Source organism: Camellia sinensis, chromosome 5 (genome assembly GCF_055761805.1).
Source record: "Camellia sinensis isolate YWXY chromosome 5, ASM5576180v1, whole genome shotgun sequence".
Lineage (NCBI taxonomy): Eukaryota > Viridiplantae > Streptophyta > Magnoliopsida > Ericales > Theaceae > Camellia > Camellia sinensis.
Genome location: NC_138965.1, coordinates 40,713,408 through 40,739,645, shown reverse-complemented (window position 1 = coordinate 40,739,645; position 26,238 = coordinate 40,713,408). Strand labels below are relative to the sequence as shown.

The following is a 26,238-nucleotide window of genomic DNA, read 5'->3' as shown; positions in this document are numbered from 1 at the left end:
GAGTTAAATTAATAATCCATATCCATTCAACTACTTATCTAATTTGTTCACCAATCTAATTTTTAAAATCTTGATTTTTACACTATAATAGAAGCGAGTGTATGCACATGTAAACCAGTTACCTCAAAGCACTATTGGCCCCAGTGGGGTAGTTGATCTTGACCCTCAAAGTCTACTAGGATTGGAACAAAGCATATTATGTCTTCCCCGAAGAAAATAAACTCAATGAAATAAAATAAGAGTAAGGCTTTTCGCTAATCCGAGATTGGATTAGAGTGTGTTGTTGGAATCGTGGAGGCCCACTACATGTTCTATTTTGATAATCCGAATTATAGCGACCCCGGTCTTTTCCCATTTGATTATTGTATCCGGACTTGGGTTCCGTTTATTCTGTCATTATATATTTGTTGTTGTCGTCTTTTATTTTCTCTTTTGGAGTTATAGGGTGTGTTGGGCAGGTTTGTTTCAGGTTGGTTGGGTTTGTAAACCAAGAGTTGCTGTCCATTTTTTGGGTTGGTCGCTCGAGCCAGGATTTGGTCGCTCGAGCGAGGTTTGTTTTTGTGTCTTCTGGCTCGATCCAGATTTGCTTCGCTCGAGCAAGCGACTGCGTCTGGTACAGACCTGAGGGCAGTGCTTATTCGCTCGAGCGATACTTTCTTCGCTCGAGCGAGCGAGGTGTATGTTTTCGAGTTCCTTGCTCGAGCGAGCATTCTGTCGCTCGAGCGTGCTCCAGGGTTGCAGACCTGAAGCATTGCATTCTTGGCTCGAGCGAGATTTTCTTCGCTCGAGCGAGGTTTTCTTGTGTCTGGTCGCTCGAGCGACCATGTCTTCGCTCGAGCGAGCCTGTCCAGTTTATATACACAGCAGCGGGTTTTGATCAGCCTTTTTCATATTCTTTTTGATTCCAAACCCTAGGTCCGACTTCTCTCTCTCCCTACTCACCTTCTCTCTTAGATTTGATCCACTTAGGGTGTGTTTCTACCCTAGATCCTTCATTAAAAAGATAGAGTGAGTCGAGGGCTTCCATCTAATCTGAATAGTTGGCGACTTGGAGCACTTTGGTGTTTGGGTATCATCTCTGTCTTTTCCATTTGGGTTGTTTTCTTCGAGGTAGGGATTTCCTACTCCATTTTATAAGTTTTGTTCTAAGTTTTGGCATTTTGATATGTTGGGGTTACTTTGATAATTTTGGGAAAAACCCTAGTTGTAATAATTAATTAATTTGTATAATTAATTTAAGGGAATTGAGGAATTTGGTTAAATTCATGAAATTGGGAAATTATTGATTAAATGGTGTAGTTGGATAATTTAAATCACTCGCCTATTGAATTGTTGTTATAGCTATTTCCAAGTCTAGAAATAACTGTTTTGGGCTATCGGTGGAGGATAGTCGTGATTGTTGTAGACAATGCATGTGGATTAGGTATAACTGAAACTAATCACATTCGTTGAGTCATTAATTTTGACTGTTGAATTAATACAGACATTATGTGTATTGATGGTGTGATGTATATGTTATGTGTTTACATACTTTGTTTTGTGTGGGAGGAGATAGGGGATGTACTCCACGGTTTAGGAGAAGATAGAGGATGGACCTCTAAACCGGATTTTGTTGGGGAGGAGATAGGGGATGGACTCCATTAGCATCACTTTTATGTGTGCTTATTTATATTGAAGTGTTTTGTTGATACAGCACTAAAATGTGTATCAAACTGGAAGTATGAAGTGTTTTGGTTTGAGCCTGAGTCTCAATTGTTTGTTGATACTGGAAGAATGTGAATTTGGTATATATATAGTACTCTGTTGTAAGTTTGGCCAGGTTCTGAGCCATATTGAATTAATATATTGGAAAGTAAAACGAGTCTTAGACATTAATGTCATGAAACTGTATAAAGATATAACTGATTATCTTAGTTAACCAATTATTGAATGCTGTTGCTTTATTCAATGCTTATATTTGGTTTAGTATATTTCTGCTGGGCTGTGGCTCACCCTTTATGGGAACATCATTTTCAGGTTCAGGTGATAAGCTACCTCCAAGGACTTAGCTTGGGAGGGTTTGACCTCTGGATTTTGAAGAAGACTATCTTTAGTTAATTGTCTTTATTTATTAGTACATGTAAACATTCAAGCCTAGGGCTTTTCTTGTATTGAGTTAGAACTCATATTTTTGTATCCAAGTGTTGGCTTGGAAAGATGTAAGCCTGTAGGGAATTTTATTCAATGTTACATGTAATGCTTTTATTTAGTAATACTCTGATGAGTGAATTAATAAATTGTTTTCATTAAATAATGCATGTCAATGAGATATATAATGGGTTTATTTTGAGGGCGTTACACGAATTGTTCAATGTATAGAGCTCGTTGAGTACTTTATTCCTATAAAAAATCATATTGATTAGATATTAATAGCTACTTGATCGGATCACATTTCTGTCAACGGTAAATATAATTTTTAAAATAAATTATTGACAAAAAATGATCCGATCAAGTAATTATTGATATCCGATCAATGTAATTTTTTATTGAGATAAAGTATTCAACAAGCTCTACATATTGAATGATTCGGATCATCAAAACAAAATCCATGGTGAACCTTACAAGCCTAACTGTACCGTCCAATCCACTTGGACTGGAGACAAGCCTCCCCATAAAATAATATAAGAGGGAAGGAAGTGATATGCTTTTTTGACAATTGTTCTCAGTCCTTTGTTTTTCTTTCTTATTATTTAAACCATTAGGTCACAGTCTTATCAGGTTTTAGTCAATGATCTGTTGGGGGATTTTCAAAAGTTAAGATTTAGTTTTTGGATGTTTTCACAATCTTCCTCGGTTCTTATTTGGAAAGTGACCCAATAACATGATTTGAAACAATTTTTATTAGTAAATTCGAGGCTGTTGACAACATTAGAATTGAAGGTTTTGGGCCTATGTTGAAATTTTTGAATGAGATTTTTTTTTTAAAATATTTTTATATCATGATTTTTTCTACCAATGCTATTTTGTCAATTTAAATAATACATGCATTTGGAAAATAATTTAATATTTTTATATAATTCAATAGGAAATTTCATAATACACATTTTTGTGAATATTCTAAAAAATTAAACTATTTATGTAAATAATTAACTTTTCAAATTATTTAACAAACAAACCTATTATTTAAAATCACAAGTTCAAAATACGATTTCATAGTGAAATCACATTTTGAATATGGAATTTCATATTGATATGGCCCACATCGATAACAAGAAGTTAATAATAATGAATGTTTGATAATGCAAATCAATATTTAAAAATAACAAATATATTAAGTAAATATTATTTAAATCTGTTTAATAGTTATAATTTATATGATTTGAAATTTTAAATGACACTTATAGTGTAAGCTAAAATTTGAAAATTTTGAATTAATATAATATTTATTTAATTTTGACTGAATTTACAACCACCACTTTCACCCTACCATTACTACAACACTATCGCCATAACTACTGTCATTGCCGACACCTCCACCAACACCACTAAAATATAAAAATTAAAAACTGAAATTTCAAATTTTTTATTTTGTTCATATTAAACAACTCATTTGAGTTTATCATTTAAATTAGATCCACATTTCAAACCCAATGATGTGACAATCAAATTAAATATCTAAGACAATTCTATATCATATCTTCTCTAAGAGTAATGCTAGAGGCCCTAAAAGTTCTATCAAATATCTCACATGAGTGTGGGATCCACATAGTATTGGTCTTACACCTATGTGAGGCATTTTCTAAAAATTTTGGTAGAACTTTTGGGATTTCTAGTATTTTTCCTTCTCTAATCATCGACTAATCATTTCACTTACATATCATTGGGTCTAAAAAATTAATCTACAAATTTCCGTCAAATTTTTATCAAATATTTTTTGACTTCAGAAAATTCAACACTCAGTATTATCAAACACCAGCTAATTAACTAAGGAGAAAATTTTATGGAAAAAAGGCACACCTCAATTAGATTGTTACATGCCGTAAACCAATTGTGAGCAAACACCTTAACCACAAACAAAGACAACTAAAGATGAGCATAATTGGAAAAAGGAGGCAAACAAAGCATAAGCACCAACATCAAAACAAATTACAGAACACCCTCTCAAACTAACTAATGAACAACAAATTCTTCCGTCAAGAGACTAAGCAATAAAATCCAACCAGAATAACAGCAAAACTAAGACGAATAGCAAGTCATTAGCAAACTGTCTTCTCCAATGAATTGACTCCCCGGAGAGCACATCCATCCCCAAACCTTAAATAGAGCGGAATACCTCCTCTACCATGCTTCAAATTGCCACTGGTTAGCAAAGCGCATACTAGAAATTCCAAAGTAAAATAAATAAATCAGTAACGGCTTCAACAAAAGCAGAGAAAAGAACTAAAATTCATAGTAGTTATTCAAAATCCTTAACATCATGAAGAATATCCAGCATATAACATATTATCATCACACAACATAACATAATTATAAGAAGAAAGAGCAAGAATTATTGCCTACCCAATCTCTCACTAGTCCCGAAGCAACCAATTGCCGAGTTAGTGCACAAAGGTTGAGGTTATAGATCGTTACAAATCCAACAATCCACCCCATGACAGCCGAGGCGGAAAACTTTTCTGCTCACCGGATGTACTGTAGAAGCATTTCCAGGAACGACATTTCCATAGAGAGAGAATTGTAATTGGGTTGCTGCTTCACTAGTTGATTGGCTACTCTTCTCTTCTTGCTCCTTGTACACAAGATGGACTCCAACCTCCTTCACTTGAAAATCTTCATTTCCAACCATTGAAATATCCATTTCATCCCCACCTTTCAACTGATCGTCAAACTTCCAATAACTTAACCACATCATATCCTCATCAGCTTCCGGAATGCCAATGAAATTTGGGGAATGGCTCCAAATCAGACTCTTGGTTGTATTATTGATAATAGTATGTGGGTCATAATTATGGTGAAGACATTTTCGATTATTGGAAAGTGCATAAATAGAACACACACTCAAGGCTTGAATTCTGAAAAGAGATAGCACAATAAAAGATATTGAAGATCCTGTATTTTTAATATTAAACCAAGTTGGAATCTTGCTTTCCGGAAGATAAGCGTAAAATATGTGTTCTTCATGACATCCCTGTACCAAAGAAACCATAATTTAACCGTTACAATTTTTTATTATTTTTATTTTTGTTTATTTTGAGAGAGAGAGAGAGAGAGAGAGAGAGACCTGTAGGGGAAGCTTCCTTAGATTCTCTAAGAGCCTGTTTGAAAGCGTAACAGTTGGGCTTCCCATGGATCCAAAGTTGGGCAAGCCCAAATTATTCATTATCTCCACATCAATATTCCCTATGGGTTCTAACTTAAACCAGCCCGTGACCTCAATTATATTGTCGCACTTATCACAGAATAGTAATGGACTCCAATGCTCCATAACAAATTGATTCTCCCATGTGTCATTAGATTGCATGGTTGATGGAGCTGAATAAAACGCACATTTTGAGCTATAAAACTCACTCAAATTCTGCCACTTTATATATGCATCATAAATGTTCTCAAATTCTGTGGTTGATAATCGAAATGATTGCAATGTTACTTTCTCCAACAATGTACAGTCAACGACCGACAATACTTTCAAATTGTGTTCCACTGTAAGTGATTGAAGCCTCTTACACTCTTCTAATTCAAGGATCTGAAGTCCAGTAATACCTCCGATGCAATTCGGGAGGCTACAAATTGGATTATTGCTTAGATTTAATATTTGCAAAGAGGATAGGTTGCTAAGATCCTTTGGAAAAGAATCCTCCGATAAATTGCAATCCACAAGACTTAAGCGTACCAAATATCGTGGTAAAAGGGCCGTTGAAATTTCTACACTCTTACTTGGCTTCGATAGAGAAGGCCAGATGAATGAATACCATGGTTTGACTTTGAGAAAACTAGAAATCCCCTAGATGTTGATTTGTGATTATGTATCAATTTTAAACAGAATATAACAATCCCAATCAAACAATCAAGACAAAGAGACACAACGATTTAACGTGGAAAAAACCACAATTAGACACCTCCAACTGTGATAAAAAAACCACGGGCAACAGCCACAAGAACAATCCACTACGAAGATTTAAAGGAATTACACAGGTATACTCTCAATTACCTAGCGAATCCACAACGCCTAATTGAACCAACCTTTATGTGCCTCTTCCAACCCCATCTTCACCACGGAATTGTCTTTCTGATGAGCCACTCTGGATTCCACCACAGCTTCAGGCTCGAATTCTTCAGAATCCACAACTGAAGAATAACTCTCTCTTTTGTGTATAACAAACGAACCTTTGATGTACTCTCTTTAGATCATGAGTTGAATACTCAATAAAAACATCAAAGAAAACTCCCAAAGTATCCCCAGATATAAACCCTAGAAACCAAAAAGAAGATCTGGAGCAGTTATCCTAAAATCTGACCCAACACGCGAATTTATAGAATCTGTCCCGCGATCTCCGCTCGAGCTCAACACAGCCCGCTCGAGCGGACTGACCAAAAACTGCGTGCGAACAAACTGCGATGCGCTCGAGCATAGGAGAATCCGCTCGAGCGTAAAATCACACCTTCCAGTATTTTTACAGGCGACTGCAGAGATGCTGAGAGCTTCCAATCCCCGCTCGAGCGTCCCTTTCCCCGCTCGAGCGGGAAGGCCAAAAATGGAAAAACTTGAAAAAAATAACATGATTGGACAGGCAACTTTGAATGGAATCTGACCCAACACGCGAATTTATGGAATCTGTCCCGCGATCTCCGCTCGAGCTCAACACAGCCCGCTCGAGCGGACTGACCAAAAACTGCGTGCGAACAAACTGCGATGCGCTCGAGCATAGGAGAATCCGCTCGAGCGTAAAATCACACCTTCCAGTATTTTTACAGGCGACTGCAGAGATGCTGAGAGCTTCCAATCCCCGCTCGAGCGTCCCTTTCCCCGCTCGAGCGGGAAGGCCAAAAATGGAAAAACTGGAAAAAAATAACATGATTGGACAGGCAACTCAAAGGAGCTTCCAATCCCCGCTGCCCCGGACCCGCCAAGGGGCGCTGCCCCCTGGACCCCCGCGAGCTGACCGGGCAGCTCGATCCCCGTCATAATCAGCGAAGTGGCAATCTTGAAAGCATTAGCATCACAAACTTCTCTGAATGGCACAATTCGGGTTGGATTCGCATCTAAACACTCATAGCCTCACTGAAATAAAAGTGCGAAAAGAAATACAACTGAAAGGAGTTTTATCAAACGAGATTGCCAAGAAATAAAACCTAACAGACTTCCTTAGTGGTAGAGTGAAATGGACTTACGACAGTTCCATTTGCATTGAACTTTGTTAAAGAATCCATAGTCCCCATCTCTATTGGCAATTCCTTAATATTTGAGCAACCAGAGATGTCAAGTGTTTCCAAAAATTTTAGCATAACAATGTGTTAGGTTTTATTCTTGGCAATCCCGTTTGACAAAACTCCTTTGAGTTGTAATTTTATTCGCACTTTTTATTTCAGTGAGGCTATGAGTGTTTAGATGTGAATCCAACCCGAATTGTGCTTTTCAGAGAAGTTTGAGATGATAAAGCGTTCAAGATTGCCACTTCGCTGATTATGACGGGGATCGAGCGGGCTGTTGGGCGCTCGAGCGGAGATCGCGGGACAGATTCCATAAATTCGCATGTTGGGTCAGATTCCATTAGGCGTTTTATTGAGTTTTCTTTGATGTTTTATTGAGTATTCAACTCATGATTTAAAAGAGAGTACATCAAAGGTTTTTGTTTGCTATACAAAAGAGAGAGTTGTTTTTCGGTGGATTCTGAAGAATTCGAGCCTGAAGCTTTGGTGGATTCCAGGGTGGCTCATCGTAAAGACAATTCCGAGGTGAAGATGGGGTTGGAAGAGGCACATAGAGGTTGGTTCAATTAGGCGTTGTGGATTCGCTAGGTAATTGAGAGTATACCTGTGTAATTCCTTTAAATCTTCTTAGTGGATTGTTCTTGTGGCTGTTGCCCGTGGTTTTTGATCACAGTTGGAAGTGTCCAATTGTGGTTTTTTCCACGTTAAATCGTTGTGTCTCTTTGTCTTGATTGTTTGATTGTTTGATTGGGATTGTTATATTCTGCTTAAAATTGATACATAATCACAAGTCAACATCTAGGGGATTTCTAGATTTTTCACAATGCTTCTTGGAAGCTTCCTTAGATTTTTGCAATCTATCAAATTTAATAAAACAAGTCTCTGAAGGTGTCCAATAGATTCATGAACCTCTACCAGCCGTGCACAACTTTCAAGTATTAGTCGCTCAAGATTGGGTACTTCCAAGAAATCAGGAGTTCCAGAAAGGCAATGGGAATGACTACGATCAAGGATTTTTAATGACTCGAGAAACTATAATCGAAAAAAATGTTGGTTATTGTTTCTTTTAATTCTCAAACAAAATTGAAATGAAAACAAACAAATGAGTAACATACCTTGGTTCCTTCCCAAACCTTTTGCAAGTTGCTATGCTGCATGTCGAGAACAACCAGGTTGTCCAAAGGGAAATCATTGCATATAGAGTTGAAAGAGAATCCATGCCAACACAACCATCGTAATCCTTTTGGAAAATTTTCAAAGCTTCCATTGACTTGTAAATTTTTGAGTTGCAAAAGTTTTAGTTTGTGCATCCTTGTAAATGCATCAACTTCCAAAGCTATCTTATCTGAATTTCGTAGAGTAATGCCTACTTTCTGCCAGGAGAAGATGCCAAAACGACGTCTTTTAAACAAATTTCCTATATTTGACATCAAAGATGTGCTGAGGAATTCTTCAAAATGACGTTTTCTATTGACACCAAAGGCTGTCCTGTCATATTTATCTTCCAAAAAATTCATATCAAGTATAAGACTTTCAATTTTTCTTGTCCCCTAATAAAGAATGAGAGGGAGATGACATTGATCAAGAAGAGTAATGCTATACAAAAAAAAAATAAAAATAAAAATAAAAATAAATTATACAAAATTCTCATACAAAATGATTAACTTTCATTTCAAAAAAACAAAACAAAACAAAACAAAACCACCAATGTAAATGATTTTTTTTTTTTTTTTTTGTATGAAGTTTCTAAGTTTGGATCATTTTTTTATAGTAAATAACTACAGAATTACATACAAATATAAATGAGGAGAATGATTAATTCTTACAATATTTTCTCTCAAGACATTAAAGGAATCCTTATTATTCCAGAGTCTACTACGTTCTCCTGGCTCCTTAGGTGATTCTTGACGAACAATTTCTTTTCCCATTTCTTGAACCAATTGATGCATCACCAACTTTTTGTGTTTATCAATCATTAACAGACATCTATCAATGAGATTTTGAATCCCAACCGTAGTGTAAAAATCACATCCATCTAGAATTGTAACTACCCAATCTTCATCCATCCCAACAAAGAAACAAGCAACATGGAGGAATAAATTTTTGTCGTGGTCATCTTGTAAAGAGTCATAGCTTATTTTGAGTTTTTCAAGGACTTGATAATCAGGAATCGCTTTCAGTTTCTCCAATTGACTTTTCCAGACATTTAAGCTTTTCCGTGACAAAGAAGAACCCAAAATTTTTATAGCTAATGGAAGCCCTCCACAATATTGTATCACCCTTTTTGAGACCTCTATGAAACCATCAATGGGACGGTTTTGCCCAAAGGCATGCCAACTAAAGAGCTCTAAGGACTCATTGTAATCCAAATCTCCAACCTTGTGAATGTGACAAACTTCATGAGCACTTAGCAACCGCTCATATCTAGTGGTTATGATGATTTTACTACCTTGAAAAAGCCAATCTCGCATTCCAAGTATTGCATCTAGTTGGTCTATCGTATCCACATCATCGAGAATTATAAGAACTCTTTTGCAACGTAATGCATCTTTAATTTTAACAATTCCTTCTTCAACATTATACGACTTTTTCTTTTTCCCCTTTAAAATATCTGAAAGAAGTTGTCTTTGTAATTGAAGTAAACCATTTGGTTGTTTTAGAGTTTCTCTTACATTTGCAAGAAAACTGCTACCTTTGAACTTTGAGAAGTTCAAATTATATAGAAATTTGGCAATGGTTGTCTTTCCAATTCCATCTATTCCACAAATTGCGACTATACCAACTTCACTAGACCCATCTCGTAACCAAAGCCCAATATTTTTGGCTCGAGAATGTATTCCAATCAAGTAGGGGGAATCGCCCAAGATTGTGCGTCTTAGTTTGTCTGAAACAACTTCTACAATTTTGTGGATAAATTTTGACTCGAGTCTAAAGACAAGAACAAGGTTTAAAATAAAGCACAGTAAGAATGCAATGACTTGAAATTAATTATAAATTCTCATGCAATAATGAAGAGGATGACTATATTATTTATTGTCCTTGTTGAAACAATTAGACGAGTTCTAGATGAAAAAAAAAAAAGAAAAAGAAAAAAAGAGGGGCCTTTACAATCATCATTTTGGATCAATACTATTTTTTCTAATATAATTTTTTTTTCCCTGTTTTGGGTTTTATGAGAATATAGTAAGCTAATAAGTCATTAAAATTTTTAAGAATGGTCTAATTTTTTTCAATAAAATTTTAGGACTAATAATACCAAGACCCCTCAATTATTGGTAAATATATATGATTTATCACCTCAACTACTAAAAGTATGTCACTTTTATGGTTTTTATAGTTGAGGGAGTCAATATATACAAGTTCATAAATAAAGTAAAGTAATGCGAGCTACTGGTTGATGGGGTCTATCTTGGTGTAATTAACCCAAACTTTTATGACTGGAAATGAACAACTTCATGTGATCTTTTCAAATAGCTTGAAAGGGAGAACCATCTCAAAAAATCATAGTTAATAAATCAAAGTTTTATTTGGGTATTATGAAGAACTTACCGATTTGAAAAGAAACCAACTGGATGTTCCCTCAAGGACAATTTAACTTCTATATTTGAGGTTATATTCTAAAAATTAACAGATGTCAAACTCTTGGAATTTAAAATAAATAAAAAAAAGTTCATCCCAAATTTTTGATCAAATAATTTTTAATCTAAAAGGCCCTCATATGAAAAATACTTTTAACTACAAAATCCCAAAAAAGGGTGATGCAAGTAATGCTTAGCTAAAAGAGCAAAATTACCCGTCAGCTTGATTTTGTAAATTCATCCCTGCTAAATCTGCAGCTTCTCTGAGTGCTGCCCTCCATTCTTGCATCTTGCCCTTCCAGTCATCTTTTCTTTCACCTGCTTCTGAATGGAATTTGTTTTCATGCCTCATGAATGATTTTTTGAAACTTCCCATTTGCTTCCTCACATGGGATGGATTCACGTGATAGAAGATAGGTAGCACTACATGGCCAGTGGTATTCATATGTTTGAGGATCATCACAAGTTCATCAAGCCACCAACTTGAAGAAGCATAGTCTTTTGAGAAGACAACTATTGAGATCCTTGACTCTTGAATTGCTTTCTGCAACTCAAACTTAATATTTTCACCTCTTTCAATCTCGTCATCATCTCTGAAAGTGCGAAATCCTGCATGCTTCAAAGCTGTGTAGAGGTGGTCAGTGAACGTCTTGCGAGTGTCTTCACCTCTGAAACTCAAGAACACATCATAACTACATGGAGAATCTGAAGAGGAGGCATCGTTGGCTCTAACAATCTCCATTGGATTAAAGCTCCACAAAGAATTAAGGACAGAAGAGCTATGAGATGGGATTAATGCTATCTGTCAAGGCATCATATATATTTTATAAGAGATGTGGCTATATATAACCATACATCTCTATCTAAAAAGGTGAGGAAATGCTACCATAATTTACCTGTTGATTTATGATTTATCCTGGAAGCTTCAAAGCGAGTGAATGGACATTTTAAGGACATTTGTTTGTGGACATTTTGAGCATGGAAGAAGCTGCTAGGAAGTTTGGGTAATAAATAAAATAAAATAAAATAAAAGGTACAAATGTGTGGGAAAAGTGGTGGGATGAGCAAGGTTGGACGAAAATGCTGAGAATGTGGGGATTTTATTTTTATTTTTATTTTTTTACCAAATTAAAAGGGTCCATTTTATAAGACACTCGTTTTTTTAAGTATGTATCATGTATATGTTTATGACAATTTGTTACGTTCTCAGTTATAATGATAAAAACACACACACACACACATATATATATATAATTGATGATAATCAAATAACTCTTGAGACATAATCAAATATTTTTTCAATCATAACTAAAAAACAATCATAATAGGTCATAACCAATCACCAAACACCAAAATGGGTTATACCTAAACACCACTTGAGACATAATCAAAACCTCATCCGTCATAATCAAAATAACAATCACAATAAATCATAACTAAATTATAACCAACGCCGTAATAACTCATAACAAACAAAAGCGCCAAAATATTTTTTTTAGAGACAAATAAAACTTTATTTAATGAAAATGTAATGTATATGGAAAATAATTGGTCATAACCAAAGATTGCAAAAATTGTAAGTGGACATATTGTACACCTCCTTTTTTTAAATGTGTATTATAAAAATTTTCAACTTAAAGTTATTTTTTTAAAAATATTATATATATGTTATTTTGTAAAGTCATATTTTAAAAATATAATTTCAAACTTCAAATTGTATTTTTACTTCAATTACTTTATTAAAAAAAATTAAGTCGAAATCATGTTTTGAAAATATACTTCAGTATGATATGGAATTGCAAAATAAGTAAAAAAAAAAAAAAATTATTTAAGGCAAATGCTAACAAATGTCTTTAGGCAGGACCAAAAATAAAGGTGTTGTCACAGCACCAGTTGTGACGTCCCGATTGAGGTTAGTTTCAATTTTATTTTGATAATTTAAACCGTTTATATTATAGGATTCGTTGAATATATTATTCATATAAAAAATGAGATGAATCGAACATGTATAACCCCATGATCGAACCATAATTTTTTTAAAAAAAATTATCAAAATTATTTATTTTTTTAAACATAATTGTAGTTTTGTTATGGGTTATAAATGTTCAATTGACTTTATTTTTTTCATAAATGGTTTACTTGATAAATCTTACAATATGAACAATTCGCATCATAGAAATAGATTCAAAAAAATGCCTTCACTTACTCACAACACGGTCTCCAAACTCCTCTAGATATTGTTTAACATTGAAAAGTGTGTAAAAAGTGTTTTAAAAATATGTAAAAATATTTTTTAAATGTATTAAATTTAATAAAATGTGTCTTGTATCTTTCAATTTTTTTTGTCTTTTATTTGTGTCCTAGGAACACTTATTAGTAAAAAAAACATTATTTACAATTTAAAATTAAATTTCAAAAAAGTATAAATTTGATAGTAATAAGAAATAAATAAATAGTTAAAAGTGAGATTGGACTAAAGTAGGTCGATGGTCCAAGCATGATCATATCCCTTACCAATCATAATTTATTATACTCATTTATATTGTCTAATCACTCAACACAAATTTTAAATTCCCACACTTTCAATCAATCACAACACCGTTAACTTCTCGAACTAAGGGATGTTGTTGTGACTAAGTCACAATAGCAATCTGTGATGCCTCGATAGAGGCTTTTTCTAGTCTTTTGAAATAATTTGAATCGTTCATATTATAGGGTTCGTTAAATAGATCATCCATGCAAATAATCAAATTGATTAAAAATTTATAACTTTATAACAAGAACACATTTGTTTTTTAAAAAATAAACGGCTAATATGATCTTAATAATTTTTGTAAAATAATTTAAATTTGATAATGGGGTTTTAGATTTTTGATTAACTTGATTTTTTATATGAATGATATACTTGACAAACCTTATAATAAAAATAATTTGAATTATCAACAAAAAAAAAAAAACTCAAAAAACACTCCACCGGAGCACCACAAATTCCTGCTGTGACTAAAGTCACCGCAGATTCCCGAATCCTAACATTTTTTTATCGGCAAATAAAAATTTATTGATGAGAACCACCGAATTATATTAATAAAGAGGAGCTTGGAGTTAGAAGAAACTCCAACCTCCTAGTTGGTGAGAAACCAACACACAGGGCAGAACAAAGGAAAAACAACCAAAGCAACAAAGAAAAAGGACACACAAAAAAACTGTAGAACAAAACAGCACTCTCCAAGATCTGCATAAACTCCAACCCTTTCAGCACCAAATCTGAGTTCTGCAGAAAACAGCTATGCTAACTTCTCAAATAAAAGAACTGGAAGTGGGGGTTAAAGGGTTGTGTGAACATACACGAAGATGGTGAGAAAGTGGGAATGCACAAGCAGAAAAGTTGGATTCACACCAATCAAAACAAAAAAGAAAAGAAAAAACAAAAAGGTAGGTCATGCCAAGTCAAGTCAAGTCAAGTCAACAAACTATAATTAATATTTTTTTAATAAAAAATTAATTACATAATGATTTTCTCAGAGTATCTCTAATAGTTCATTAAATTTTTTATTAAATCTAAATAAAAAAATTGATTTCATATAACACATTTCAATTATAAATTTAAAATTTTCATCAAATTTTATTAGAAGTTTGGTTGTCCGGAAGGATATCCAGAAAGACATCCGACCATGAGTGAAAATTGACATTCAGATAAAGAAAGCCTGATTATCCGAAAGAACGTCTAGCCCAACGGCCACCTACAAAATTTGATCAAATGATACAACTTCCTTGATTTGATAAAAAAAATTTAACTCTCCCTTTATTTGATATCGATTTAATAAAGGGGATTTTTTTAAAGTCTTTAGTATTAAGATTTTATAGTATAAAAGACATTCAATATTTTCATAATGTCTAAGGTATCTCAATATTGATCCAGAGAAAATTCTATTCAAAGAATTTCTCTAGACTTCTCTGGAAAGACGAGAGAATTTCTCTGATGTTTTGGTACTGGGTTCAATGTTGTTTGCTAATGTGCACACAGTTCCACCCCATCAAGGACTTCCAATCTTACTCCATTCTCTAGAACCACTGCCAAGTTGCATAAGTCCCCCTCTCTCTCTGTATCTCTCATATGGGTCTGAAATTGTGTTTTTATTTTCAGATTTTTGGTGGATGAGACTATTGGAAAAATCTTCCGTATATAAAAAATAACTTGAAACAAATCAAATAAACAAAATAAATTATTTACAAAATTTATTTACCGAAACAACTTAAGAACAAGAATGATCAAGTCGAGTGTATGACACTCATTCCTTAAGACAGATTCTCTCTGCTCAGGTGCTTACGGGATAATGGCGTCTATCTCCCAAGATACAATGATCTTACACAGATTATATTAGCACTAAAAACAATTTGTTTTGACCAACTAGAACATGTGTTCTATACTCTTAGAAATTTGCCTAAAATTAATATGTAGAATATGTATATGCAAGAAAGCAAAACGGAGGGAAACAATAGATTGAATTGATCAAACTGTTAGAAGAGGGTCTTAATTTATAGGCAAAGTGGAGCCATTTCGGAAGATCTGAACATGTATAATATTGAATTGAACAGGTGCAATATGAACTGAACAGGTGTAGAAATTCAAATCTATTTGAAACAGTTTGATCTGCTGGAAAATGGAAGGGAATTTCGAACTGGAAGAGGCAATGTTTGGACAGGAAATTTGAATTCAATTTTGACTCAAAATTTGAATTAATTTTGTTTAGAAATTCAAATAATTTTCCTGCAAGAATTTTAAAAAATTCAAATAAATTTTGTCCAAAAAATTAATGTTAGGACCCAACCCACAATCCACACCCAGCTCGACCAGACGGACAGACGGCGGGGCGCGCATGTGATAGTTTGAGCCAAAGCCCACTTTGTCTATAACTCCTCCCTTCTACAAACTTGGGGTGCCCCTAGGGGCCCAACCCAAGTTTGTCAACCTAGATATTCTCTCACATAAGCTCTCTTAAAGTTTCAATGTAGGACAACCATTTTAAGATAACCTACATTTGACTCTTTAATTTCCCATTCCAACGAACCCGAAATGTAACGTCCCGAAATAACCCAACAAAAATTAAGTACATTAATCAACGTCCATTAAGAAATAAAGATAGGTCCCCAACCTTTACATCATCAATTGGTGAAATGGGTACAAAAGTTCCACATGCGAATTATACATTCAACGGTATGAAAATACATGAATCTATAGCATGTAGAACATCAAGTCCTAAAAATGAAACAAATGCCCTCATGGGCTTACAATTTCCAAGGCTTATGCCCGGTTACACAACAATGGCCTCACGGACCCATACATGAATAGCCCTTGGCTAGCAAAATAACCACAACAAAATGTGTCCACACCTTCAACTCAGCGAGATCACCACATCCTTTCCTGCACTAAAATCTCATAGGATGAGCATAAAGCCCAGTAGAGAATTCTTAACAAAGTATATACATTTATGCAAGATTTTCCAATATTAGATGCAAGTGTCATGCAATGCCATTTTAAAAGGAATTTCATTTACATGCTTTTTTGAAAATCACCATGTTTCAACAATAATTTGAAATCTCAACAATTCTGAAACTTCCAACTTTTATTCTATAAGGGCAGTAGATAAGACTCAGGTAATCCCTAAGTTGGTGTCTGCAAGTAGGCTCAACTAGCACTACCAAGAACCCCACTTTACCGATTGCTAACCGGAAGGGAAATGGTACCTCCTCCGCGCGTGTTTTAGGTCTTTCATCCCGGACACTCAAACCAACTTATCAATTTCATCTACACCTCCCAACCGGACTTACCAACGTATTTACCCCATAACATTTCCAAGATTTCATTGACAATATTACACTTTCAATGAAAGTTCCAATTCTCAATCCAATGTTCATGACATGCAAGGTTTTAGAAATGTCAATGCAACAATTATCCGTACTACTTCATGTTTCTCCACTTTGATCATAGCTACAACAAATGTTCCATAAAGATTAAAAATTTCCGTTTTCGCCTTCCAATGCCATTCCAACAAATAGCCAAAAGTTTACCATCATTTTTCCATATGTAACCACATAACCACAATTCGTGCACTTCCAACATTTTAATCATTTCAAAGCCATAGCAATATATAGACATCAACTTCCAATCTCAACAATTTTTATATGTTAAGAGGTTCTCCATCAATATATATAAACAAGATATTTCCCATTTTCTTTACTTATCAAGGCACACAACAATATATATATACATATGTATACATATATAAATAATATCAAACATGAGCCCCCATCCTCTTTCATTTAAGAAACCCCCAAATTTCTAGGTTTTCACAAAATCCTAACATTTACTCATCCCTTTTTAAAACCTCACTATATACCTCAATCTCAACCCATATGGCTCAACATTTCAAGAAAAACCTTTAAAAAGGAATAAGGATAAATTTCTTCTACAAAACCAACAATTTCTTGAGCCATAAACCCATTTTCGAAATAGACAAAGATGAGCTCTCAAGTCCATCAAGACTTGCAAAAATATATATATAACTCCAAGTAATTTGCTACCTCAAGCTTGATGAAGAGATTGATGAAACCCTAGGATCAAATGGTGTAGAAATCCGATCTCCTCCGTACAAAGTGAAGCTCTTGCCTTGCTTCTGAACTTTGATGAAGGAACTTGGGGTAGAAAAGCAATAGATCCAAAGGGATCAAGAACTTTAGGTGTTTTGGGTGTATGGAATGTAGAGAGAGGGGAGAGGAGATGATTTTTAGTGAGAGAGTGATACAAGAAAAATGATACCCACAGCCCAAAAAGTGAAGAAAACAAAGCTCCTCGGACTCAGGCCCGACCGCACGTGCGACACTTGCCCCCGCATGTGCGGAGCATGCCTCCCGCACATACGGCTCCTTCCGCACCTCCCCCTCCGCACCTGCAATTTAGGCAGTGTGCAACCCTCTAAAACTCACCCTTCCCCGCATGTGCAGGGCACGTGCGGCCTTGGCCCAGCAGCCTAGAATTTCTGGTTCACTCCCAGGTACTCCGAACTCGGCCGTGCACCCTCTGAAACAAGTGACGTTGCACCCGGAATTAGACAAGAACCAGAATATGAAAGAAAGCTCTCGAACACCGCAACTCAAAGGGGACAAAAAATGAAGCGATATGCAACGAAACCGGTCATCACACAAAAATGACGTCAACTTCTCATTCACTCATAAATGGTTTTGATAAATCATTTGCATCATGTGACTTGCCTTACGGCAAGGAACATGTCACCTCTTTAGACCCACCCTAAAACTAATGTGGGCCCCACTCAAATTTGGGCTCAAAATTGACCCAAAATAAGACTATAAAAGCCATAAATTCCAACAGAGACACTCATTAGGGTACACTCAAACTTGGAACATAGAAGCAAACCATTCTCGAAGAACCAAGCAATGGGAGTGTTCAACTCGATTTGGAATGTAGACAATTGGGCAACGCAGGGAGGCTGAGTGAAGACAAATTGGACTAACGCACCATTTGTCGCCACCTACACGGGCTTTTAAATTGATGCGTATGAGTGCCGTATAATGGTGGCATACACAGACAATGCACGACGGCGGAGAGGAGGAGGTTGTGACTGTTTTGGGTCGTGACAGTGATGAAGGAGGTGATCGATCTTGTGAGGCTGTTGGAGGATGAGATTGACAAGTTCAATGCTTTTTTCATTGATAAAGAGGAAGAACAGAGAGAGAAAGAGAAGGAGAAGCTAATTTGATTTGAAAGAATCAAATTTCTCTGTGATATATGGGTGTCGGGATTGAGGTATAGTGACCCTGGTCTTTTCCCTTTAGATTATTGTATCCGGACTTAGGTTCCGTGGATCCTGTCATTATATATTGGTTGGTGTCGTCCTCTAATCTCTTTGTATTTGAGTTATAGGATGTGTTGGCAGGTTGTTACAAGTCGGTTGAGTTTAGATGCCAAAACTAGTTGCCCAGATTTTGACCTGTCCGCTCGAGCGGGAGTTTGACGCTCGAGCGGGGATTTTTTTGTTGCTTGTCCGCTCGAGCGGGGGGGGGGGGGGGGTTTTGGTGCTCGAGCGGGATTATCACCCATCCAGTACTTCCTGTGCAGTGTTGGACACTCGAGCGTAGGATTGGACGCTCGAGCGGAAATATGTGAGTGCCGCTCGAGCGGGGAGTTGGTCGCTCGAGCGGGGACCTGGTTCTGCAAAAGTACTGGGAGTGCGTATTCGACGCTCGAGCGGGAGTTTGGACGCTCGAGCGGGGAGTCGACTACATCAGTCCGAGATTTCACTTTTTGGATCACTTCTTGACCTACTTTTCTTTCTTTAACTTTTAAAAACCGCCCCTTGAGAGTCTCTCTCTCTCTAAACCTGCCTTCTCTCTAAGAATTGATCTACCTAGGGTGAGTATCTAACCTTAGTCCTTTATTAAAAAGATAGAGTGAGTCAAGGGCTTCCATTTAATCTGAACGTTGGGTGGTTTGGAGCACTTTGGAATTTAGGTCTTCATCTTCGTCTTCTCCATTCGGGTTATTTTCTTCGAGGTAGGGATTTCCTACTCCATCCTATAGGTTTTGTTCTAAGTTTTGGTATTTTGATATGTTGGGAGTACTTTGGTAATTTTGGGAAAAACCCTAGTTGTATTAATAAATTAATTTGTATAATTAATTTAAGGAAATTGGGGAAATTGGTTAAATGCATGAAATTGAGGAATTCATTGATTAAATGGTGTAGTTGGATAATTAAAATCACTCGCCTATTGAATTGTTGATATATTTATTTCCAGTCTAGAAATAACTGTTTTGGGCTATCGATGGAGGATAGTCGTGTTTGTTGTAGACATTGCATGTGGATTAGGGAAAATTGAAACTAATCAATTTGTTTAAGTCATAAATTTAGACTATTGAATTAATACAGAAATTACATGTATTGATTGAGCATTGCATATGCATATTGTTTGGGAGGAGATAGGGGATATACTCCACGGTTTAGGGGAAGATAGGGGATGGATCTCTAAACCGGATTTTGTTTGGGAGGAGATAGGGGATGGACTCCATTAGCATCACTATTATGTGTGCTTATTATATTGAAGTGTTTTTACATGTTATTGATACAGCACTACAATGTGTATCAAACGGGAAGTATGAAGTGTTTTGATATGAGCCTGAGTCTCATTTGTTTTGTTGATATTGAAAGTAATGTGAATATGATATATAGTTCACTGTTGTAAGTTTGGCCAGGTTCTGAGCCATGTTGATAATAATGGAAAGTGAAATGTGTCTTAGACATTAGTGTCATGAGACTGTATAATGATACAATTGATTATCTTGGTTAACCATCTACTGAATGCTATAGCTTTATTCAATGCTTATATTTGGTTTAGTATTTTTCTACTGGGCTGTGGCTCACCCTTTATGGGAACATCATTTTTAGGTTCAGGTGATAAGCTACCTCCAAGGACTTAGCTTGAAAGGATTTGACTTTCGGATTTTGAAGACTATCTTCAGTTAGTTGTTTAGATTTGATAGTACATGTAAACATTCAAGCCTAGGGCTTTACTTGCATTTGAGTTAGAACTCATATTTTTGTGTCCAAGTGTTGGCTTGGAAAGATGTAAGCCCGTAGGGCATTTAATTTGATGTTACATGTAATGTTTTTATTTAGAAATACTCTGATGCATGAGATAATGAATTGTTTACTTTAAATATTGCATGTCAGTGACAAATATATAATGAGTCTATTTTGAGGGCGTTACAACTTGGTATCAGAGCGTACCGGGTTTGAATACTTTGGGTACGTGGGAAGTGATTAGTATCACAATGGGTTCGTCTCGTTTGATAGAGACTTAGTGAAATGATATATGCTTATATGATAACATGTTTATGTGATTATGTGGGTATGGAACGTAGTTTCTAGGATGTTAATTGGACCCTTGAGTTTCTAGTAGTCTTTTTGGAAAGGCACTTGATCAATGCTGCTTCCAACCGGAACTATAGTGACGCTTCGGGACTAGTATCATCCAGGAATGAAATTCGTAGGTGCTTATGTGATTATGTGCTTATGTGGAATGAATTATTGTTATTCAATGCATTAGGACGCAAGTGTTTAGCTTCAGCACATTTATTAATGTGCTAACATCTTTGTTTTCTTTATTAGGATGTCAGGACGAGGACGAGGGCGCGGTAGGCATGGTAGGCCGGGTAGGCAGGAGGTGCCTGTGCCAGAGGAGGTTCCGACAATACAGGAGGGAGTTGGCCAGGCCAGTGTGGCCGAGCCAGTAGGCCAGCAGGCTATGGGCGCTCTAGCCCGAGAGATAGCAGGGGCATTCAGGGAGTCAGTAGGCATTCTCAGAGCTGAGAATCAAGTGCGAGTTGTTGTTGCGGATACAGGACCTTCTTTTCTGAAGAGGGAGTTCTTCCGGTCTAACCCGGATGAATTTGTGGGTGATCCTAAAGAGCCACTTAAGGCAGATGAATGGCTCGAACAGACAACGAAGACGTTTGAGATGCTTGGCATCGAAGACGAGGGGTTGAAAGTGACCTTGGCATCTTTCCAGCTGAAGGGGGATGCGGGTCAGTGGTGGAAGTTCACTAAAGGTCGTATAGGAGGTACATGGGAGGCTTTTGTGAATGCTTTCCAGGAGAGGTTCTTATCTCCAGCAGTTAGAGAGAAGCTGAGAGACCAGTTCTGCCAGCTTAAGCAGTCGAGTTCTTCAGTGGCCGAGTTTGAGGCTGCATTTACTAGCTTGTCTAGGTTTGCACCTGAGTTGGGCGTCTGAGGAACGCCGTTGTATCGAGTTTGAGAAGAAGTTGAGGCGTGGCCTCAAACTGCGAGTTAGGGGAACTATGATTCGGGATTATGGGCGTATAGTCGATGCTGCAGCCCACATGGAAATCATGATGCAGGAGGAGGAGGAAGGACAGAAGGGCTCCAAGAGGAGTCAAGATGGTCAAAGTGATGGTAGGAGACAGAAGAGTTTTAATCCTCAGCAGTCTCAGGGTAGTTTTTCTAGATCGACTTTTCCTGTGCCGAGCGCTAGTTCGGGGAAAGGCAGTCAGGGAGACATTACCTGTTTCAAGTGTGGCCAGCTGGGCCACAAGTCTCCAGTTTGTCCTCAGAGGGGAGGAGTGCAGAGAGCAGCATCATCTTCGGCTCGATCTCAGAGCCAGAGTCAGGGTAGAGGCCAGCCACTCTCGTGTTATCAGTGTGGTCAGCTAGGGCATATGAAGAGGTATTGCCCGCAGTTGGGTGGCACACCTGGTGCATCTGGTTTGAGGCAGATTCAGGGTCAGCAGCCAACTCAGTCGGGTCAGGCCTCGAGGGCCAATCAGGGGGCTTCATCGTCCAAGTCGGTGCAGCAATCTTATGCTCCTAGGGGTGAGCAGGTTGATCAAAGGTCTTCTGGGCGCGTGTACGCTGTTACCGCGCAGGATCTTGTGCCAGCACCATCAGTTGTGAGAGGTACCTTCTTGTTTTGTAACTCGATTGCTAGTGTTTTGATTGATACGGGTGCATCTCATTCCTTTGTCTCTGCTGCATTTGCATCTGTTTTGGAGTTGGAGTTAGCGCAGTTAGCATCCCCTATTTGTGTAGTGTCACCTCTTGGGGGTGAATTAATCTTGAAACAAGGTGTCAGGGGTTGTGATATAGAGGTCGTCGATCATAGACTTCCGTTTCCTTTTGTAGTTATGCCCATGAAGAGCTTTGATGTTATTTTGGGTATGGACTGGTTATCGTCATACCGGGCAGTAATTGATTGCTACCGCCAGAGGGTCACTTGTTGTACTGTGAGTGAGGAATGTTTTCATTTTCTGGGGGACCGGGTTGGTAGTGTTTTGCCACCGGGGTATGATTCGCGAGGGCGAAGTGAGCTTAGTGGTCTACTTGCTAGCTTTGAAAGTGGTGAGTGTAATGAGACCCAGACTGTGTTGCCAAGAGTGGTTTGTGAGTACTCGGACGTCTTTCCCGAGGACCTTGTTAGTTTGCCACCTCACGGAGAGATTGAGTTCTCTATTGACTTAGTGCCCGGCACGGCGCCGATTTCTATGGCACCTTATCGTTTTGCCCCAGCTGAGTTAGTTGAGTTGAAGATCCAACTCCAGGAGTTGCTAGATAAGGGCTTTATACGTCCTAGTGTTTCGCCATGGGGAGCACCGGCCCTCTTTGTTAAAAAGAAAGGTGGTGCTTTGAGACTTTGTATAGATTACCGGAAATTGAATCGGGCTACGGTTAAGAATAAGTACCCTATGCCTCGTATAGATGATCTGTTCGATCAGTTGAAGGGTTCCCGTTGTTTCTCGAAGATAGACTTGAGATCGGGTTATCATCAGTTGAGAGTCAGGGAGGAAGATATTCCGAAGACGCCATTCCGTACGCGGTATGGCCACTATGAGTTTTTGGTGATGCCATTTGGGCTCACCAATGCACCGGCAGTATTTATGGATTTGATGAACCGGATATTCCGGAAATTTTTGGATCGTTTGGTAGTCGTTTTCATGGACGACATCCTTATCTATTCACCTTCTGAGGAGAAACACAAGGAACACTTGAGAGTGGTGCTTGAGTTACTTAGAGCCCATAAGCTTTATGCTAAGTTTGGGAAGTGAGATCTGGCTAGAAGAGGTCAAGTTCTTAGGCCATGTAGTTTCTGGGGAAGGAGTGTCTGTTGATACATCCAAGACTGAGGCAGTGCAAGATTGGGCACAGCCTAAGAGTGTGTTTGAGATCCGCAGTTTTCTGGGGTTAGCTGGGTATTATCGCCGGTTTGTGAAGGATTTCTCCAGGTTAGCTTCACCTTTGACTAGTTTGACTCGGAAGGGAGTTAAGTTTGTATGGAGTGAGACTTGTGAAAAGTCGTTCCAGGAGTTGAAAGTTAGACTGACCACTGCTCCAGTCTTGATTATTCCGGAGAGGGGGTTGGGTTATGCAGTTTATTGTGACGCCTCACGAGAGGGCCTGGGTTGTGTGTTGATGCAAGAAGGGAAAGTAGTTGCCTATGGCTCACGTCAGTTGAAAATTCACGAGAAGAATTACCCTACGCATGATTTAGAGTTAGCAGCTGTGATATTTGCCTTGAAGATTTGGAGGCACTATCTTTATGGTGAGAGGTTCGAGGTATTCTCGGATCATAAGAGTCTGAAATATCTGTTTACACAGAAAGACTTGAACTTGAGGCAGAGGAGGTGGATGGAGTTTATTGAGGATTATGACTTCGAGTTGCATTATCATCCGGGGAAGGCCAATGTGGTGGCCGATGCCCTTAGCAGGAAATCTGTTGGTGACATAGCTAGTATAGCCATCCGGGAATGGGAGATGTTGGGTGCACTTGGGGAGTTTGATTTGCTTCTGGGCGAATCCGTTGAGGCTGCGGCTTTGCTTTCTGTTGTTGCTCAGCCTACACTTGTGACTCGAGTGTTAGAGGCTCAGAGGGGTGACCTTGAGCTAGAATCTCTCCGTGAGAAGATTTCCGGTGGGAAGGTTGAGAAGGGTTTGACGATGTATTCCGATCTGAGTGTGAGATACCGAGACCGTCTGTTTGTGCCGGAGTCTTGTCGAGAAGAGGTACTCCGAGAGTTTCATCATTCAGGCCTTGCGGTGCATCCGGGAGGCACTAAGATGTACCGGGATTTGGGTCGCCAGTTTTGGTGGCAGGGTATAAAGAGAGATGTGGCAGCTTTCGTGTCTAAGTGCCTTACTTGTCAGCAAGTGAAGGCCGAGCATCAAAGGCCAGCGGGTTTGTTACAACCCTTGCCTATTGCCGAGTGGAAGTGGGAGCATGTCACTATGGACTTCGTTGTAGGCCTTCCGAGGACTCAGCGGGGTAGTGACGCCATTTGGGTGGTTGTAGACCGGTTGACTACGTCGGCGCACTTCATTCCTATGCGCGTGAGAGATTCGGTAGACCATCTTGCCGACTTGTATATTCGGGACATAGTGAGATTGCACGGGGTTCCAGTGACGATCATCTCGGATAGAGATCCTCGTTTTACTGCTAGGTTGTGGCAGAGTTTGCAGAGTGCCTTTAGCGTTTGAGGTAGGTGATCATGTTTTTCTGAAAATATCACCTAGGCGGGGGTTGATGAGGTTTGGGAAGAGTGGGAAGTTATCCCCTCGGTTTATTGGTCTTTTTGAGATCCTTGAGAGGATTGGCGAGGTTGCTTATCGGTTAGCTTTACCGCCGCAGTTGTCCGGAGTTCATGACGTGTTTCATGTGAGTATGCTTCGGAAGTATGAGCCAGATCCATCACATGTATTGGATTGGACCGATTTAGAGGTAGATGAGGATGTCTCGTATGAGGAGAGACCGGTCCGGGTCTTGGATAGGCGGGATCAAGTCTTGCGAGGCAAGACCATTCCTTTGGTAAAGGTTTTGTGGAAATATCACGGGGTGGAGGAAGCCACTTGGGAACGTGAGTTGGAAGTCCGCGAGAAATATCCGGACATGTTTATCGATTTGTAATTTTGTATTTAGATTTTGTCATATTGTTGAACTTTAGAGCTTTATATATGTCTTAAGCTGTAAAACATTGAGAATGTTTTGGTTAATGGAAATATGTTAGAACTTGTCTCGAAATGGAAGTTTAATGGAACATTGCATATGTTGAATATATTGAAAAATTGATGCAATTGAAAGAAAATTGCATAGTGTTAATGTAGGTGGAAATATATGTTATTTTACATATTGTGAAATGCCTCTTGATAAGAGATGAAATGGCCGGTGTTGGGTCAAGTTGTTTATTTTGAGTTATCATATTGTTGGAATTTGAGAAAAACTTGTTTTCAAAACCTTATGCTTAATTTCGGGGACGAAATTCTTTTAAGGAGGGGGGGTTATAGCGACCCCGGTCTTTTCCCTTTAGATTATTGTATCCGGACTTAGGTTCCGTAGATCCTGTCATTATATATTGGCTGGTGTCGTCCTCTAATCTCTTTGTATTTGAGTTATAGGATGTGTTGGGCAGGTTGTTACAAGTCGGTTGAGTTTAGATGCCAAAACTAGTTGCCCAGATTTTGACCTGTCCGCTCGAGCGGGAGTTTGACGCTCGAGCGGGGATTCTTTTGTTGCTTGTCCGCTCGAGCGGGGGGGGGGGGGGGGTTTTGGTGCTCGAGCGGGATTATCACCCATCCAGTACTTCCTGTGAAGTGTTGGACGCTCGAGCGAGGATTGGACGCTCGAGCGGAAATATGTGAGTGCCGCTCGAGCGGGGAGTTGGTCGCTCGAGCGGGGA

At 38.0% G+C, this 26,238-nt stretch overlaps 2 protein-coding genes across 4 annotated transcripts in view; both read right to left on the bottom strand.

Annotated features, from left to right (window-relative positions):
• Positions 1-3,941: 3,941 nt before the first annotated feature.
• The window catches only part of LOC114305460 (disease resistance protein RPV1), a 154,045-nt gene continuing 131,748 nt past the window's right edge, over positions 3,942-26,238 (bottom strand). The window contains exons 5-6 of one of the 2 annotated variants that reach the window (XR_014329409.1): positions 4,540-5,167; positions 3,942-4,357 (exon numbers count right to left, since the gene is read on the bottom strand). Coding sequence is in view for 1 of the 2 variants with exons in the window: in XM_082868684.1 (XP_082724810.1) it covers positions 4,598-5,167 (570 nt within the window). In the remaining variant the exon portion in view is untranslated. Of the gene's footprint in view, positions 5,168-26,238 lie in introns of both variants that reach the window. The other variant, XM_082868684.1, reaches the window with a different exon arrangement.
• On the bottom strand, positions 5,193-11,859 carry LOC145790583 (disease resistance protein RPV1-like). 2 transcript variants are annotated; one of them, XR_014329410.1, is made up of 2 exons: positions 11,201-11,307; positions 5,193-8,957 (listed from the first exon to the last, which is right to left on the bottom strand). XR_014329410.1 is itself a non-coding variant. In XM_082868686.1 (2 exons), the coding sequence occupies exons 1-2, from the start codon at positions 11,725-11,727 to the stop codon at positions 9,186-9,188; spliced, it is 1,677 nt and encodes a 558-aa protein (XP_082724812.1). In that variant the 5' UTR covers positions 11,728-11,859; the 3' UTR covers positions 9,121-9,185. The 2 variants fall into 2 exon arrangements, 1 of the variants encoding a protein (XP_082724812.1); XM_082868686.1 differs by lacking the exon at positions 5,193-8,957 and adding an exon at positions 9,121-10,335 and having other exon boundaries at positions 11,201-11,859.